Source organism: Bombyx mandarina, chromosome 12, assembly GCF_030267445.1.
Source record: "Bombyx mandarina strain Sakado chromosome 12, ASM3026744v2".
NCBI classification, from domain to species: domain Eukaryota; kingdom Metazoa; phylum Arthropoda; class Insecta; order Lepidoptera; family Bombycidae; genus Bombyx; species Bombyx mandarina.
In genome coordinates, this window is record NC_143219.1 from 2174550 (window position 1) to 2188332 (window position 13783).

At 43.0% G+C, this 13783-nt stretch overlaps 2 protein-coding genes across 2 annotated transcripts in view; both read right to left on the bottom strand.

The window, feature by feature from the left end:
* The window catches only part of GABA-B-R3 (gamma-aminobutyric acid type B receptor subunit 3), a 138364-nt gene that overhangs the window by 109190 nt on the left and 15391 nt on the right, over positions 1–13783 (bottom strand). The window lies entirely within an intron of this gene.
* Positions 1214–2959, bottom strand: LOC114243425 (arrestin domain-containing protein 17). The gene is made up of 2 exons (XM_028174910.2): positions 2868–2959; positions 1214–2613 (listed from the first exon to the last, which is right to left on the bottom strand). Exon 2 carries the CDS (start codon positions 2563–2565, stop codon positions 1528–1530), a length of 1038 nt encoding a protein of 345 aa, XP_028030711.2. The 5' UTR covers positions 2566–2613; positions 2868–2959; the 3' UTR covers positions 1214–1527.

Here is a 13783-nt window from a genome sequence, read left to right on the forward strand (position 1 = left end):
GGGTACGTCAGAGTCGAACTGACTAAAACCTCGCTCGACAACCAACGTCCTAACCTCGCATGAGACAGAACTCATGGAAAGGCAAAGGGGTGAAAGTTACAGTGCCTGTTAAAATTGTGTAACTAATATTCCCCAACTTTTAGTGGTTTCATTCGTCCTGTTATTGCCACGAATCACTTATGCATTCCGGTTTGTAGAACAGGTTGGTAGTTCCTGTAGGACAGGATAATCACTACATATTTGATACTTTGATCTTAAGTTTCGAGGTGCGTGGCATCCTTAACGTTATTGTATTTATGGTCTTAGATTCCTGGGATAGATCCTTCCTTCCTTAGATAGGCCATAGATTCGTCTGTCTTCATATCTAAGAAAAATGACACGCGCCTTTTGTTTTACTTTATTTTATTTTTATTGCTTAGAAGGGTGGACAAGCTCACAGCCCACCTGGTGTTAAGCGGTTACCGGAGCTCATAGACATCTACAACATAAATGCTGCCACCCACCTTGAGATATGAGTTCTAAGGGCTCAGTATATTCAGAACGGCTGCACCACGCTTCAAAACGAAACGCATTAATGCTTCACGGCAGAAATAGGCAAGGCGGTGGTACCTACCCGTGCGGACTCACAAGAGGTCTTACCACAAGTAATTACGCAAATTATAATTTTGCGAGTTTGATTTTTACTACACGATGTTATTCCTTCACCGTGGAAGTCAATCGTGAACATTTGTTAAGTACGTATTTCATTAGAAAAATTGGTAATTGCCGGCGGGAACATAGGTGCATTACTAGATACGAATGCACCAGACCTCTTATCCTTTAGACCACGAAGACTTCTGAAATATGGTCCATTTCGAAAACCGACAATGACAATGACAGTCCGTTTTAAAAACGTTCGTATAAAACCAAACCTGTGGAAGCTAAGATTAGCGAACTGTATATTCGAGAATATTCGCATATTTATGAATAACTTTATCCACTACCTCCATTTTAGTCCCCGGGAGAGATCAGTATTATAAATCTGGAAGCATTCGCTGCTACCTTCAGCACTTTACTTGTGAAATAAAATATAATCTTGTATTTGATTTAAGAATTTACATTTTATTTAAGGCCTATCTCTAGTTGCAATAAAAGCGTTTGCAGTGAACCGCCTAAACGCCTTAAAATATATATAAATAATTAAATACATAGTAAAACAGTAAAATAAAACAAGAATAACGTACAAATTTATTTAAAAGAACAAAAGAATTGCAAGTCTTTCATTTAAATTACCAAATAAATAATGTCCATAAACACAAAAACCTTCGATGTAGGTATTTACGAAACCGTTCGCACGCAGTTATTTTGTCATTTACTGCTCTTTCACCTTCATGGCTTGGTGCTTTCTTGCTTAAAGGAAATGCCAAGGAAATATTTAACCAATGGTCGGTTGTAGCTTCAAATAAATTAATCAATAGGAATCATGACGATCCACGGATAGAATCACAAAACAAGCAACCTTACAAATGTATTTATGAGTTCTATTTCTTAAAAATTATCAATCGAATCTAAGTCTTCCCTAGAACCGTTGGCTTCGCCCATAATAGCCCAGTAAGGAGGGGGTAACTCATTAATAGGGATAGCGGCAGTCTCCTCAATCAGGTCAGTCCTGTATCCGATTTGTACAGGGATTTCAAACACGATATTGAAATGCGGCATTGGAAGATCCACAGTTATCTTAACTGCATATTCCCTTTGAACTATTTTAGAATTTTCAAGCGACATTATATCAGGAGGAAGATTCATAATTATAAGCATAGTTTGATGATCACCGCTATTGATGGAAGCCGTTTTTGTATCTGTATCCGGTACATCTTTAAAGTTTTGTATTTTTCTACTTGATCTCGCTTTGAACGAGTGCACTTCGATCAATTTTGTTTCAACTCCTTTTATAACGAGATTAGTGTTATTATGTACTTCATAGTTAAGTTCGATTTTAGTGCCAGGAGCTAAAACGCAACTCTCTACGTTCGCTCTGATTTTAACTGTCCTAGGGCTACTCGACATTAGTCTGCACAAGTTTTTGTCTTTACTAAATACAGTCGGAACCGTTGGTAGATTGGGAGTTACACCTGACAACATAGTAATATAATATCTGAAATGCTTGTTCAATTTAAACAAGCCCGGTTTCTCGAATTTTATCCGAACAAAATAAGATATCTTGCATTTCACTATATGATGTGGCAAATGTTTCATGTATTTGAAGGAAGGCGGTAAATTTTTCGGTACCGTAAAACTAAAATTCGTTTCATAGCATCCAAACGGTAGAATTCCTTTTTCGTCTTCCCGTATTATATTATCAATGTCGACGTACTCTTCGAAGCAATAAAAAACATTCGGCCTGTGCTGTTGTCTGCGTTGTGTGTTTCTGATTCTGAGAACTCCGCCGCCTTTTAGTGATACAATAATCCTTTTCACGGCCGTGTCTCTGTCTACTGCATATTTAATTACACCAGACACCGTTTCGCCGGGCACAAAGGTTCCATCAGGAGGATTAAATAAATTCATCTCGCAGTGTATTCCCATTATTTTGACTCGCGCACTTTCACAGTGTCATTGAAAAATTCATACGCACTAAACAATACAAAAGTTATTGGGTAACTGAAACCTATGATAAATATTGTCGCTTGATAAGTTCAGTGATAGCGAAAATGATAAGTATATCGGTGACTATACAAAAATTTATCAATCGATATTTCGGAATCATGGTTTTTTCATGTGGTCTGATTAATAATAAATTAGAATATACGCATATATTGTAAGTGTCTTAAGTGTTATCTTACAGGTATTTAATCAATAAATTTTGTTATAAGTGCTTAATCTCTTACCAACAACACGTTTAACGAGAAACAAATTTATATTTTGATGATTCATGATGTTCAATCAAATATTAAGTGTATTTCATAAATATGCTTCCGTCCAATGAAATAATAAAGGGCTATGCTTCAATCAGAAACCATAGAAGTTTCATACTTCAGTGTCAGAAACATATCAGTATGACATTTTATTGCTGGATACAGACTATCCAAATTTAGTTAACGCTTAATTGAGTTCGGATATATGATTAAATAAATGAAAATTCGTTTTACGCGAAGCGGTTGGATATTTTTGTGTATTCAAACTACAGTTTTGTTACTGACGTCACGTTTAGTGTTATTTATGAGTGGCTCTGGATCTTTGGTCTTGTCTATTCTCATTTCTTTGTGGGAAGCAAGTTTACGGGTAACCGAATTAACTGAAAGACCAGAGTATCTGAGTTTTTTGCGGCTTTAGTTGTTTTCGTTATTTTAATAGTTTGGTTTATTCTCACATGTCTTTTTTCCTCTACCCATTCGCTGGTAACCTAAGGGGCTATTCCAGCTATACCCGGAAATCACGTATCATTTCAATATATACGCATTATAAACGGATTGCTTAAGATATTCATAGACTGCAGCGTATCTATTATAGGGAGACATTTCGAAAAAGACACCATGTGACACGTTTTGGCGGATTTTTTTGTAAATTACATAACAAAATGATGAATTTTACTATATTTTCCTACTAGAAATGCAAATTTTATACTAAGACATCGTAAAAAATGTAGAACCCAGGCCGATTGAATTAGGTAACGGTAGCGTACGTAAGTTAACTTGACGGTCAAAGGAGTCCTTAATGGTTCGTCCGCCGACCGCCAAGTTAAGTCTGCGATAAACCGAAGAGTCTATTGTAAAATCTTCCGATCACTCGAGGTCTACTCAAGCATGGAATCCGGCATTCAAGTGTCAGGAACAGCTGGTCTAACAAAAAAAAATCCATGAGTCACAATTATAAAGAGCCCTCCAGGCCTCTTTTATTTGATGCTGCCTACCTCTTAAAACTGCACGAGAGGACTCGAGTGCCTGGCCTATTTTATTAGAAGTTTGTTCTTCAAACGAATTTATGTCTTGATGCGAATTAAAATAGAGTTTAAATTCGTTTTGTCTTCATACTGAAATTGTGTAGACGTGAAAAATACTTGGTCGTGTTTAATTAAGAATTTAAAATACGTAAAACGTTATTGATGTAAGGTCGTTTGTCGCGTGTAGGAGATGAATGCATGTAATTAAAATTGTAAACAAGTTAACTTTGATGTTATGCAGTTTTGAACTTTATTAACTTGGTATTAATGCTATTAACAACTTGTCATGTTAGAGCATCATTAGATATGGGTACGCGAGCTTTGACTCCTTGAGCTATTGCAACCATCTCCCCACTCTCCCTAGGAGTGGTTTGATTATCTATGCTTCTACTGTAGCGATAGCTGTCATAGAATAGAACATATTTGACTATGACATATTTGACCTGACTCGCGCCAATGACATTTTCAAGAAAAAATTTTCATTTATATAAGTTCCGAGTAACAAAATTCGGTCCGTCTTTGAAATTAACCCTGCTGAGCATTTACATCATAAGTTTGTTTGTAATAAGACATTTTTATCCTTTGCTAAATTATCACTATTCCATAATCCATATTAGACAAGAAAGAATTTAAGACTGATCCATGACGTAATTGGAAGAACATTGTTCACCGCCAGAGATAAAATATAGGGCTTTTGCTTAGAGAGTTAAGTCTGTTTAAAATATTGGTTTCGAGTATCTGAAGCAAAAATATACGAATTTCACTGGAGCGTGAAGTGTATAATAAAAATTTTTTTGCAACGAAATCCTATTAAAACCAAATTATTGAAGTGATGCTTTTTATGTTTAAGTAGTTCTTACTCTATGTGCTACACAGTGTCAAACTGGTAGTAAGTAACTATTATCTAAATGTTATATTATAACAAAATGATATATGAAATTTTATGTGTTTATTTGTCGACAATGGAGGCACAAAGACTATCTTTTTAAAATTAACATTTAAAATTATAAATGCTTTTATTTATTTATTTATAACTTTATATACTAGATAGTATAAAGGCGGACTTAATGCCATAGGCATTCTCTGACAGTCTACCTTGGGGGGGGTGCAGAAATAAACCTTGGTAGGTGTAGTGTGATAGTGATATTACTTAAACATATGTGTATATAAGTATATAACATACATAATATTTATAGATAGAAATACTTGTACTTAAATAAATACATATACATAAATATGTATATAATATGTATATATTAGATTTCCAGTCATTTTTCTAAATATTGTTTATTTCTATGTAACAAAAGTTGCAGCCATGGTACCGATGCATCTCTGGCAGCGCAGTAATCATTTTTTAATGTCTCTTCTTGAAAAAGTCACGTGGAGCCAACAAACTCTTCCAAGACATTTTGTACTGTCTCTTGGCCATTGAATTTTTTCCCTGCCAAGCCTTCCTGTTTCTGTTAATTAAACGGATTAACTCCAGAATTTCTGTTAATTAAACGGTTGTCGGGAAGAAATCGCTTTTAGCGATAAGACCCCTATTGTACAAATGTATCTGCTTTTTTTTTTTTTTTTTTTTTTTTTTTTTCCTACCTATGCTGATAGCCTTGAGAGGCTATTTCAGCTTCACCCTAACGTTAGTAGGTGAGCTCGCGGGGCTCAACCGGAGAGTTGCTAACACTGACTCTAGCAAGAGCAGTGCTTCGCAGAATCTACCACCGGATCGGAAACGCGACCCACTGAGAAGATCCGGCGAGAAACTCAGTGGGCTGTGTCTATGGGTTAGTTCGCTCGTCGAGCCCTTCGTCGCAAGCGACGGGTTCGACGAGGACGGTGACCGGTGCTTGTGGTGCCTAAAAGCACCGTTAATGGATCAGGAGGATCCGTAATGACGTGCTTTGGGCGACGTCGACGGTTTACCATTCGGTCTACTGGGTCGGGTATGTAATTTCCAGCGGCTACGATGAGAGGGTTCTCATGTCGTGCCGCCTTCTCAAAATGGCGCAGCGATGCCGACTGTAGATACTTACTAAAAGAGTCGAGCTCCAGGTCGTCGTGGAGATCCACATTCCTAAGGAACCAAGGCGCTCCGACGGCTATCCTGCAGAATCGTGATTGAATAACCTGAAGGGATTTCAAGTGGGTGCGGGCTGCGTGAGCGAACACTACGCTTGCATACGTCATGACGGGGCGTATACAAGTTTTGTAGAGAGTTACCTTATTACGGAGGGACAGTTTGCTTCGACTACAAAGCATTGGATAGAGTCGTCCTAGAATAAACGCGGCGCGGTCGCGTACCGTTTTTATATGGGGACGGAATGTCATCCCTCTGTCGAGGGTGACGCCTAGATATTTGCCCTTCGAGACCCACGGTATGGGCTGGCTAAAGAGAGTGATGGGACTAACGGCGGAGGTGTTTGCGCGCCTACTACGGAGTGGGATGCTCGAAGTGATGTTCGGAGGGCGACCCCTTTTGAAGAGCACCGCTGCGCTTTTCGTGGGGTTGATGTCTATTTGCCACTTCCGGAACCACTGTCCCATGGTGGCTACTGCGATCTGGAGTCGCCGATGAAGCAGCGACTTCTTCCTACACGAGTAGTAGATAGCCGTGTCATCGGCGAAGAGCGCTAGATGGGTCTCCGGAGACCGGGGTATATCATTGATATACAAACTAAATAATAACGGGGAGAGCGCGGAGCCTTGCGGGACTCCGGCGGTCAGTTGACGGGAACGAGAACGAGTTCCCTCTACTCGATATCGAAACGAACGGTTCGACAAGAAGTCTCGTATGATGAGCACGAGTCTGTCTGGCACTCCCATGTTGTACAGTTTATAAATTAAACCGTTGTGCCAGACTTTGTCGAACGCCTTCGCGATGTCGAAGAAGAGGGCGCCGGTCGGGATTTGTTTACGCCTATTTAGTCCTATCAGAATGTGCTCCGTGAGGCGGTGCACTTGTTGTACGCACGAGTGTTTAGAGCGGAATCCGAACTGTTCGTCTATGAGAATTTTGTTCGCGGTAACAAAATTCCAGAGGCGTTTCCTAAGGAGCCGTTCGTAAATTTTTCCTATCGTCGAGAGGAGACTAATCGGACGGTAACTAGAAGTTTCGTTTGTCGGTTTGCCCGGCTTATGTATACCGATAACGTCCGCTTCTTTCCACACCGCGGGAAAGATGCAATGCGTCATAGCGGCATTTAAAATTGTAGCCAACATTGCTATCAGTTGGACTGGCAAGAGTTTTAGCGCGCGGTTGTGGATGCCGTCGGAGCCGGGTGCCTTCCTAGGTTGGAGGTTGTGGATCGCGTCTCTAACTTCGTCAGTGGTAATGGGGGGTAACGCGTCCGAGGGCGGCAGGGAAGCTCTGCGCTCGACCTCCCTGTCGACTAACTCGGTGTGTTCGGGGTCCGCGTGTTGAGTGCTGGTGGTGCACTGCTCTTGCAGTGCATCGGCCAGCAGCTCAGCCTTGTCATCGTCATCGAATGCCGGTGGTTGGCCTGAAGGGCGTATGAGGGGAGGCATAGTAGCGGTAGTTTCGGATTTGAGAGTCCTAGCTAGTCGCCAGTATGCTTGGTGGGAGGGCGCGAGTTGTTCTAGATAACTATGCCAATTATCGTTACGCGCGTCGCTTAAGCGGGAGTGGACTTCGCGTTGTAGACGACGCATCTGAATCCGGTTTGAATGCGTGGGAAGACGATCGTAGGCCCGGATTGCCGCGTTCCTAACTCTTAAGAGATTCCTAAGATCGGGGGACAGTCTGATGCGGTGGAAGCTGTCCTCCACATCGACTTCTTTTGAAGATCTAATGATCGCGGAAGAGATGTGATCGGTAATGATGTTTATGGATTCGACGGTGTCCTCGGGGGATGGATTCGAATCCGGGCCGCAAGGGAGGATTGGCGGAGCGGCGTCGGCTAGGCACGTGCCCACCATGGTCCTCGTAACAGTGACTGGGTTGTGAGGGCGACCGAGCTGCATAACGACAGGTCGGTGGTCTGAGTCGAGCTCTGACATTGCTTCGATGGAACGCAAGCGCAGAGTTACGTTCCTAAGCAATGCCAGGTCTATAGTGCTCGGACGGAGCGCGATGTTATACGGATAACATGTTGGAGTTGGGGGACCGACTATTTCAAAGGTGAGGTCGTCTATAAACGCGTCGAGACGCCTACCGTTAACGTTTGTACGATGGCAGTTCCACCTAGTGTGGTGGCAATTTAAATCGCCTGCCAGGATGACGGAGTCTCCCATGCCGAACAGTGACTCGATGTCACTGCTCAGGAGGGGCTTGTCCGGGGGGAGATAAACGGATGCGATGACGATCGGCTAGTGTCCCGTCAGCGAGATACGGCACACTGACGCCTCGATATGTAAGAGCGAGGGAGTATCGAGAGGGACAACGTGCAGGGCCCGTCTATAGTAAATGGCAGTCCCGCCTTTGGAGGCGGTGAGTCTGTCATTCCTAACCATGACGTAGTTCGCGACTTTCGGGTCACGACGCGAGGGCTTCAGACAGGTCTCCTGCACTGACAAGATATCTATAAGATTGTCGCGGAGGAATTCGAAAATTTGATCGCGTTGCCGCGCGAGTCCGTTAGCATTGTAGAATGCTAACGTAAGGGAATACGGTTTTTCTCTACCTTTTTGCGCCATTGATTACCGGTAAAGATTTTATAACGTACGCGACACGGACTCGTAAACGTCCATGTGATCGAACGCGGCCGCGAGCCGCTGTTCGGGGGTACCGACCTACGGATAGCGTCAGCGAATGATCGCAGACGGTCGAAGTTCACCGCGGTGACGAAGTCGCGCACGAGCGCGAAGTCGTTGACGGCAGAGGGTTGCGGGGGACGGAACGCGGGCGCGGGGCGTGGTGCGAGCAGGGGCTGGGGCGCGGGGCGTGTCACAAGCGGGGGCGGGGGTGCGGTTTCCGTTCCCGCCTTCGTATACGGCAGCGGTTTTTTCCACGCCGAGACCGTGGGAACTGCAGCCGGCACGAAGGCGGGTTTCGGCACTGAAGGTGCCGAAGTCTTTGGGCCGACGGTTCGCGGAGCCGGGTGGGTTGGACGTTTTCGCGGAGCTCTAGGACATCCACGGTAGTTCGCGGGGTGCCCTTGCTTAAGGCATAGGACACAGCTTGGAGGTTCGGTCGCGGTTTCCCTAACACGCGAGCAATCTAATGTGGCGTGGTCGCCGAGGCACTTTACGCAGCGGGGGCGCGCGTGGCAATTACGAGCCGAGTGGCCGTAAAGCTGGCATCTGTAGCACTGCCCGGGAGTGCCACGTTTATGGGGGGCTTCGATGGAGACCCCGGATAGGCCGCAAACTGTCGAGAGGCATGAGATTTTCTTTTTTGCCTCCGGGGTTGGCTCCAACGCGACGAGGATCATATTATAGGGCTGCTTGCCCCGCCCACTGTGCATCCGGTGCACGCTAACTAACGGGAGGGACTGAGCGGTCAGATCCTCCTTTATGTAATCAATATCTAACTCCTTGGGGACTCCGCGTATCACTACGCGGAGCTCGCGGTCCTCCTGAAGAGCATAGGTGTGAAAACCTATGTTCTCCTTTCGGAGGTATGAAGAGAGGGCCCTATGGTCGCAGGGCGTTGCGACCTTTATCTGGATGTAATTAATTTTATTGGCCTGAAGGGCCTGGGACACGCGATTCCACGCTGTCTTCTCTTGAAGTATCAGCGGGGGCGGGGCAGCTACTTTAGGAGCGGGCGCGGGCTTGGGACGCGGCGGCGGGGTTACGCGGCGAGCGGAGTCCGACTCCGGTGTCACGACTACCTGCGGGCGGGAGGCGGTCGCGGATTTAGTCTGTTTCGTCGTGGAGCTCCGGGACTCCACGGCGCGAGTACGCTTTTTGCCGCGCGTTACGGTTTGGAACCCATACGAAGTTCCAGGCTGAGGGCTTGACGCGGATTCGAAATCCATCTCCGATTCGGTATCGGAGCCTGAACTCGAAACGATCGAGGTCGCGACGGACGAAGCGCGCGATGACGTAAACGACGCGGGCGCGGGGGTGGGGGTAGCGTTAGGCGCTATGTGAGCCGCATCGTCGGAACGTGCGCTCGAATGTGATACGGCGGCGGGGGGCGCGGCGCGTGCCTCCGAGGCACGTTTGAAGTACGCGGCGACGGACGCGGGGGGGGAGGGATTGCCACGGGCGGCCCTAAACTCTAGGTACTCGGCCCTAATTGACGGGTACCTATCCCGGAGGAACCCGACAATATCACTAGCACTATCTTCTTCCATTCTTCGGTCTTCTTGCCCGGGGGGGGCGGCCCCGGGACTTTTGTTGAACTCGCCGAAAGGCGAGGCCCCGGATAGGATTCGTAACCCCCCTGTGCTGCAGGACAGCAAGGAGCAGGGGGGGGGGGAATGCCTATGCCGTGAAAACGGCAATCGGCGGGGAAAAGGAAAGGAACCCGCTCGGGCTGTATAGTGCTACAGCAGGCAGAATCGCGAGCGGGGTTCTAGTCTTGAAAAAGACTGTTGTTTTGGGAAGGGTTAGGAAATCGCTAGCCTGTGAGTGCCACAGGAAGCCTGATCGTAGCGATTGGTTTTGTCTTGAAAAAGACAGTTGGTAAAGGGTGGGTTCGCGGTTACAACACTTTAGCGCACAAAAATGGACTTCGATACGCAGATCGCAAGCGACCAACGGATCGGAGCGTCCGCACTACCGAATTGTAAGCACGATGTATTCACGGTCACTACACTGTCGAGCACAACTGTGAGTTCAGAGACGCAGCTCGCAAGCGGGCCACGGATCGGAAAGCACGTCCGCGCACGACCGAGTCGTGAGCGAGAATGTATCTGCTTGTCGACCGTTTTCTAATTTTAATTGTGTTTTGGTGTGCAATAAAGTATGTTCTCTCTCTCTCTCTCTGTCTTTTGGTGCAAGGTCTGATTAGTACGGTGTGTTTTTTTTTTTTTTATAATTGCTTAGATGTGTGGACGAGCTCACAGCCCACCTGGTGTTAAGTGATTACTGGAGCCCATAGACATCTACAACGTAAATGCGCCACACACCTTGAGATATAAGTTCTAAGGTCTCAGTATAGTTAAAACGGCTGCCCCACCCTTCAAACCGAAACGCATTACTGCTTCACGGCAGAAATAGGCGGGGCGGTGGTACCTACCCGTGCGGACTCACAAGAGGTCCTACCACCAGGACGTAAAACTTCCAAATCTACCTTTTGTGATTGTGTAGGATGAGGTTAAGCGTTGTCGTGCAGGAGCAGTGTGGATGAGCGTTTGATTAAGGCTGGCCGAATATTCACGAAATTCTTGATGATTATGTCCAATTTCTCACGGTATATATCCGCAGTAATGCGGGTGCCATTAAGTAAGAAGCTGTGATGAATTATGCGGGGTATTAGACCATCAAATTGTGAATTTTTAGGGGTAAGTTTTCGTTTGGGACATTGCCATAGCTTAGGTGACCGCTTAAGATTTTTAAAAATAATCCATTTTTCATCCCAAGGTAAAAAAATGCTGCTCAAAATAGGTTTAATATAAAAATGTAAATCCATTTTAAAAAAAAATAAAGATGCAATACAATACACAAATTACATTAAAAATTTGTAGTACATTTAAATCTCAAAACGGCAACGCATTACACATATTTCGAAGACGATTTTCATGAAAAGTTTTATTTTAAAAATTGATCTAAAAATTTTGTGATTGACAGGTCGAATCTCCAAAAAAGACATCCCATCCCATCTCTGAAGAAGTAATAATAGTCGACGTTAAGCCTCTATTATTAAGATTTATTTCCACTGCAACAATAGGTTTTGAGTTCTTATTCAGATTAGAACATATACTTCGATGTACACTAAAATAAACAAAACATTATATTTTATTAATATTAAAATTATTATACGTGGCTTGTCGTCTCTCTTTCGGACAACCCTATCAATTTACGATGTGACGTTAATTTAACGAGACAGTAATATAAACATACATAAATAAAATACATATACCTATATAGTGGTATTTATTTTCAAATGTGTAGGTCTAATTCAATGGTAAAACTGTTTAGTAGTAGTATTTAGTAAATCACAATGCGAGCTTCACAATGTATGGATTTCATTTCGAGAAATGCTAAATTTATTTATTTACTAGCGACCCGCCCTCGCTTCGCCTCGGAAACATTAAATATTATTATTGATAGCGGAGTCCAGCGATGTTAACCGCGGTTATTGTCGTACCGCGAGAGACGCCGCGGGGCTAAGCTAGTCTAAAAAAAGTAGCCTGAGTTACTCCTTATATCATCAGCTACCTGTCAGTGAAAGTCCCGTCAAAATCGGTTCAGCCGTTCCAGAGATTAGCCGGAACACACAGACAGATAGACAGACAGACAGACAAAAATTTAAAAAAATGCTATTTTGGTGTATGTACCGTATATATATTCATTTGCATGTAGTAAAAAGCGGCTATTTAAATATTACAAACAGACACTCCAATTTTATTTATATGTATAGATGTATAGATAAACTCAGTGTTATCACATTCGCTTTAGATCTGTTTGTACTAGTCGTCGTTTTAATGAAGATTCATCTTATAAGAAGGGTTTTTTAGTATAATTTTTACCACAGTTACCGATTGTATTGTTTTTTAACAACGATCCCTTTTTAATAGTCTAATTTTATTCACTGAACGTAAGCCACTATAATTAATATCTTTTGATATTTAGAATGGGTCATTGAAAATTCATTTGGAATTAAACAGTTGAATCATCTATATATTAATACGTGAAGCAAAAACTTTGTATCCCTTTTTACGGAAATTGCGCGGACGGAGGAGTATGAAATTTTCCACACTTATAGATGATATAGAAAAGAAGTGCACAATGCTAATATTTTTTTTTTAATAATGCATAAAAGATACATTAAATCAATAAAGAAAACATTACACACACTACATACCATGTATTTGACGTACACACGCATGCATAGTAGTTATTGTCAAACTTTTGTTCTTGACGTCTGTGGTCAGATTGAGAATAGATTAAATATTGTTTGACTTTATTAATATTTTTTTTATAGTGTAGTCTTGGTGAAATATGTGATTATAGAAGTATAAAATACAATCATAATAGGGTACAAACTTGCAATTCCAATTAATTATAGTAGAATTTCGACTACTGCGGGACCTCTAGTTTAAATAAAATAACAAAACTTAGTTTGTCACGTTCTTAGCACAACGTTATGTGTCTTTTATGAATAGGATAGGTCTTATTAAACTTATCTCCGACGTTCCATCTGCGTTTCCTTCACTTTTTTGTGTTGCAGTCGTAAAAAACTTAACGATGGTCATAATTTACGATTTCTTTATCCCTCCATCCTTAGTGCCCCGTAGCAATAATCGGGGTCAAGCATAAACTGTTTATGGATTCTTAAATCGTTTGCTGCGTGAGTCATGCGTTTGCCGACAAGTTTATTGAGATGAGCTAATTGTACAAATCTAGGCGGAAAAACTTCACCGGTCGTACGATCGGTGGACATTTATTTATATTCTTTTTGAACGAAGTTCCTTATGGGACGACGCGAAGGTGTACCCTAACCGGGAAAAAACGTCCGTAACGTAAGATTTTTATTAGTGGACACAGTGTACGACTTAAATTTGTAATAACGTACAAATTAGTAATGCACACAGTGTACGACTTAACTTTGTAATAACATACAAAATTATAATAACATATTTTTTTATGATTCATTGACCACGATCTCAGAGCGTTCGTTTGCGCAATACACTAACTCTTATGCAAACAACCGTGAATGAAGTGTACCACAATAAGTTCGCACGTTACCGAATGACCGTGGGTTGTTGCGAAACCTCCAGTTTTATTTTCTTT

What these genes read in the sequence shown, in the direction of transcription:
- LOC114243425 (XM_028174910.2), bottom strand. Translation starts at nt 2,565, where the DNA reads ATGGGAATACACTGCGAGATGAATTTATTTAATCCTCCTGATGGAACC.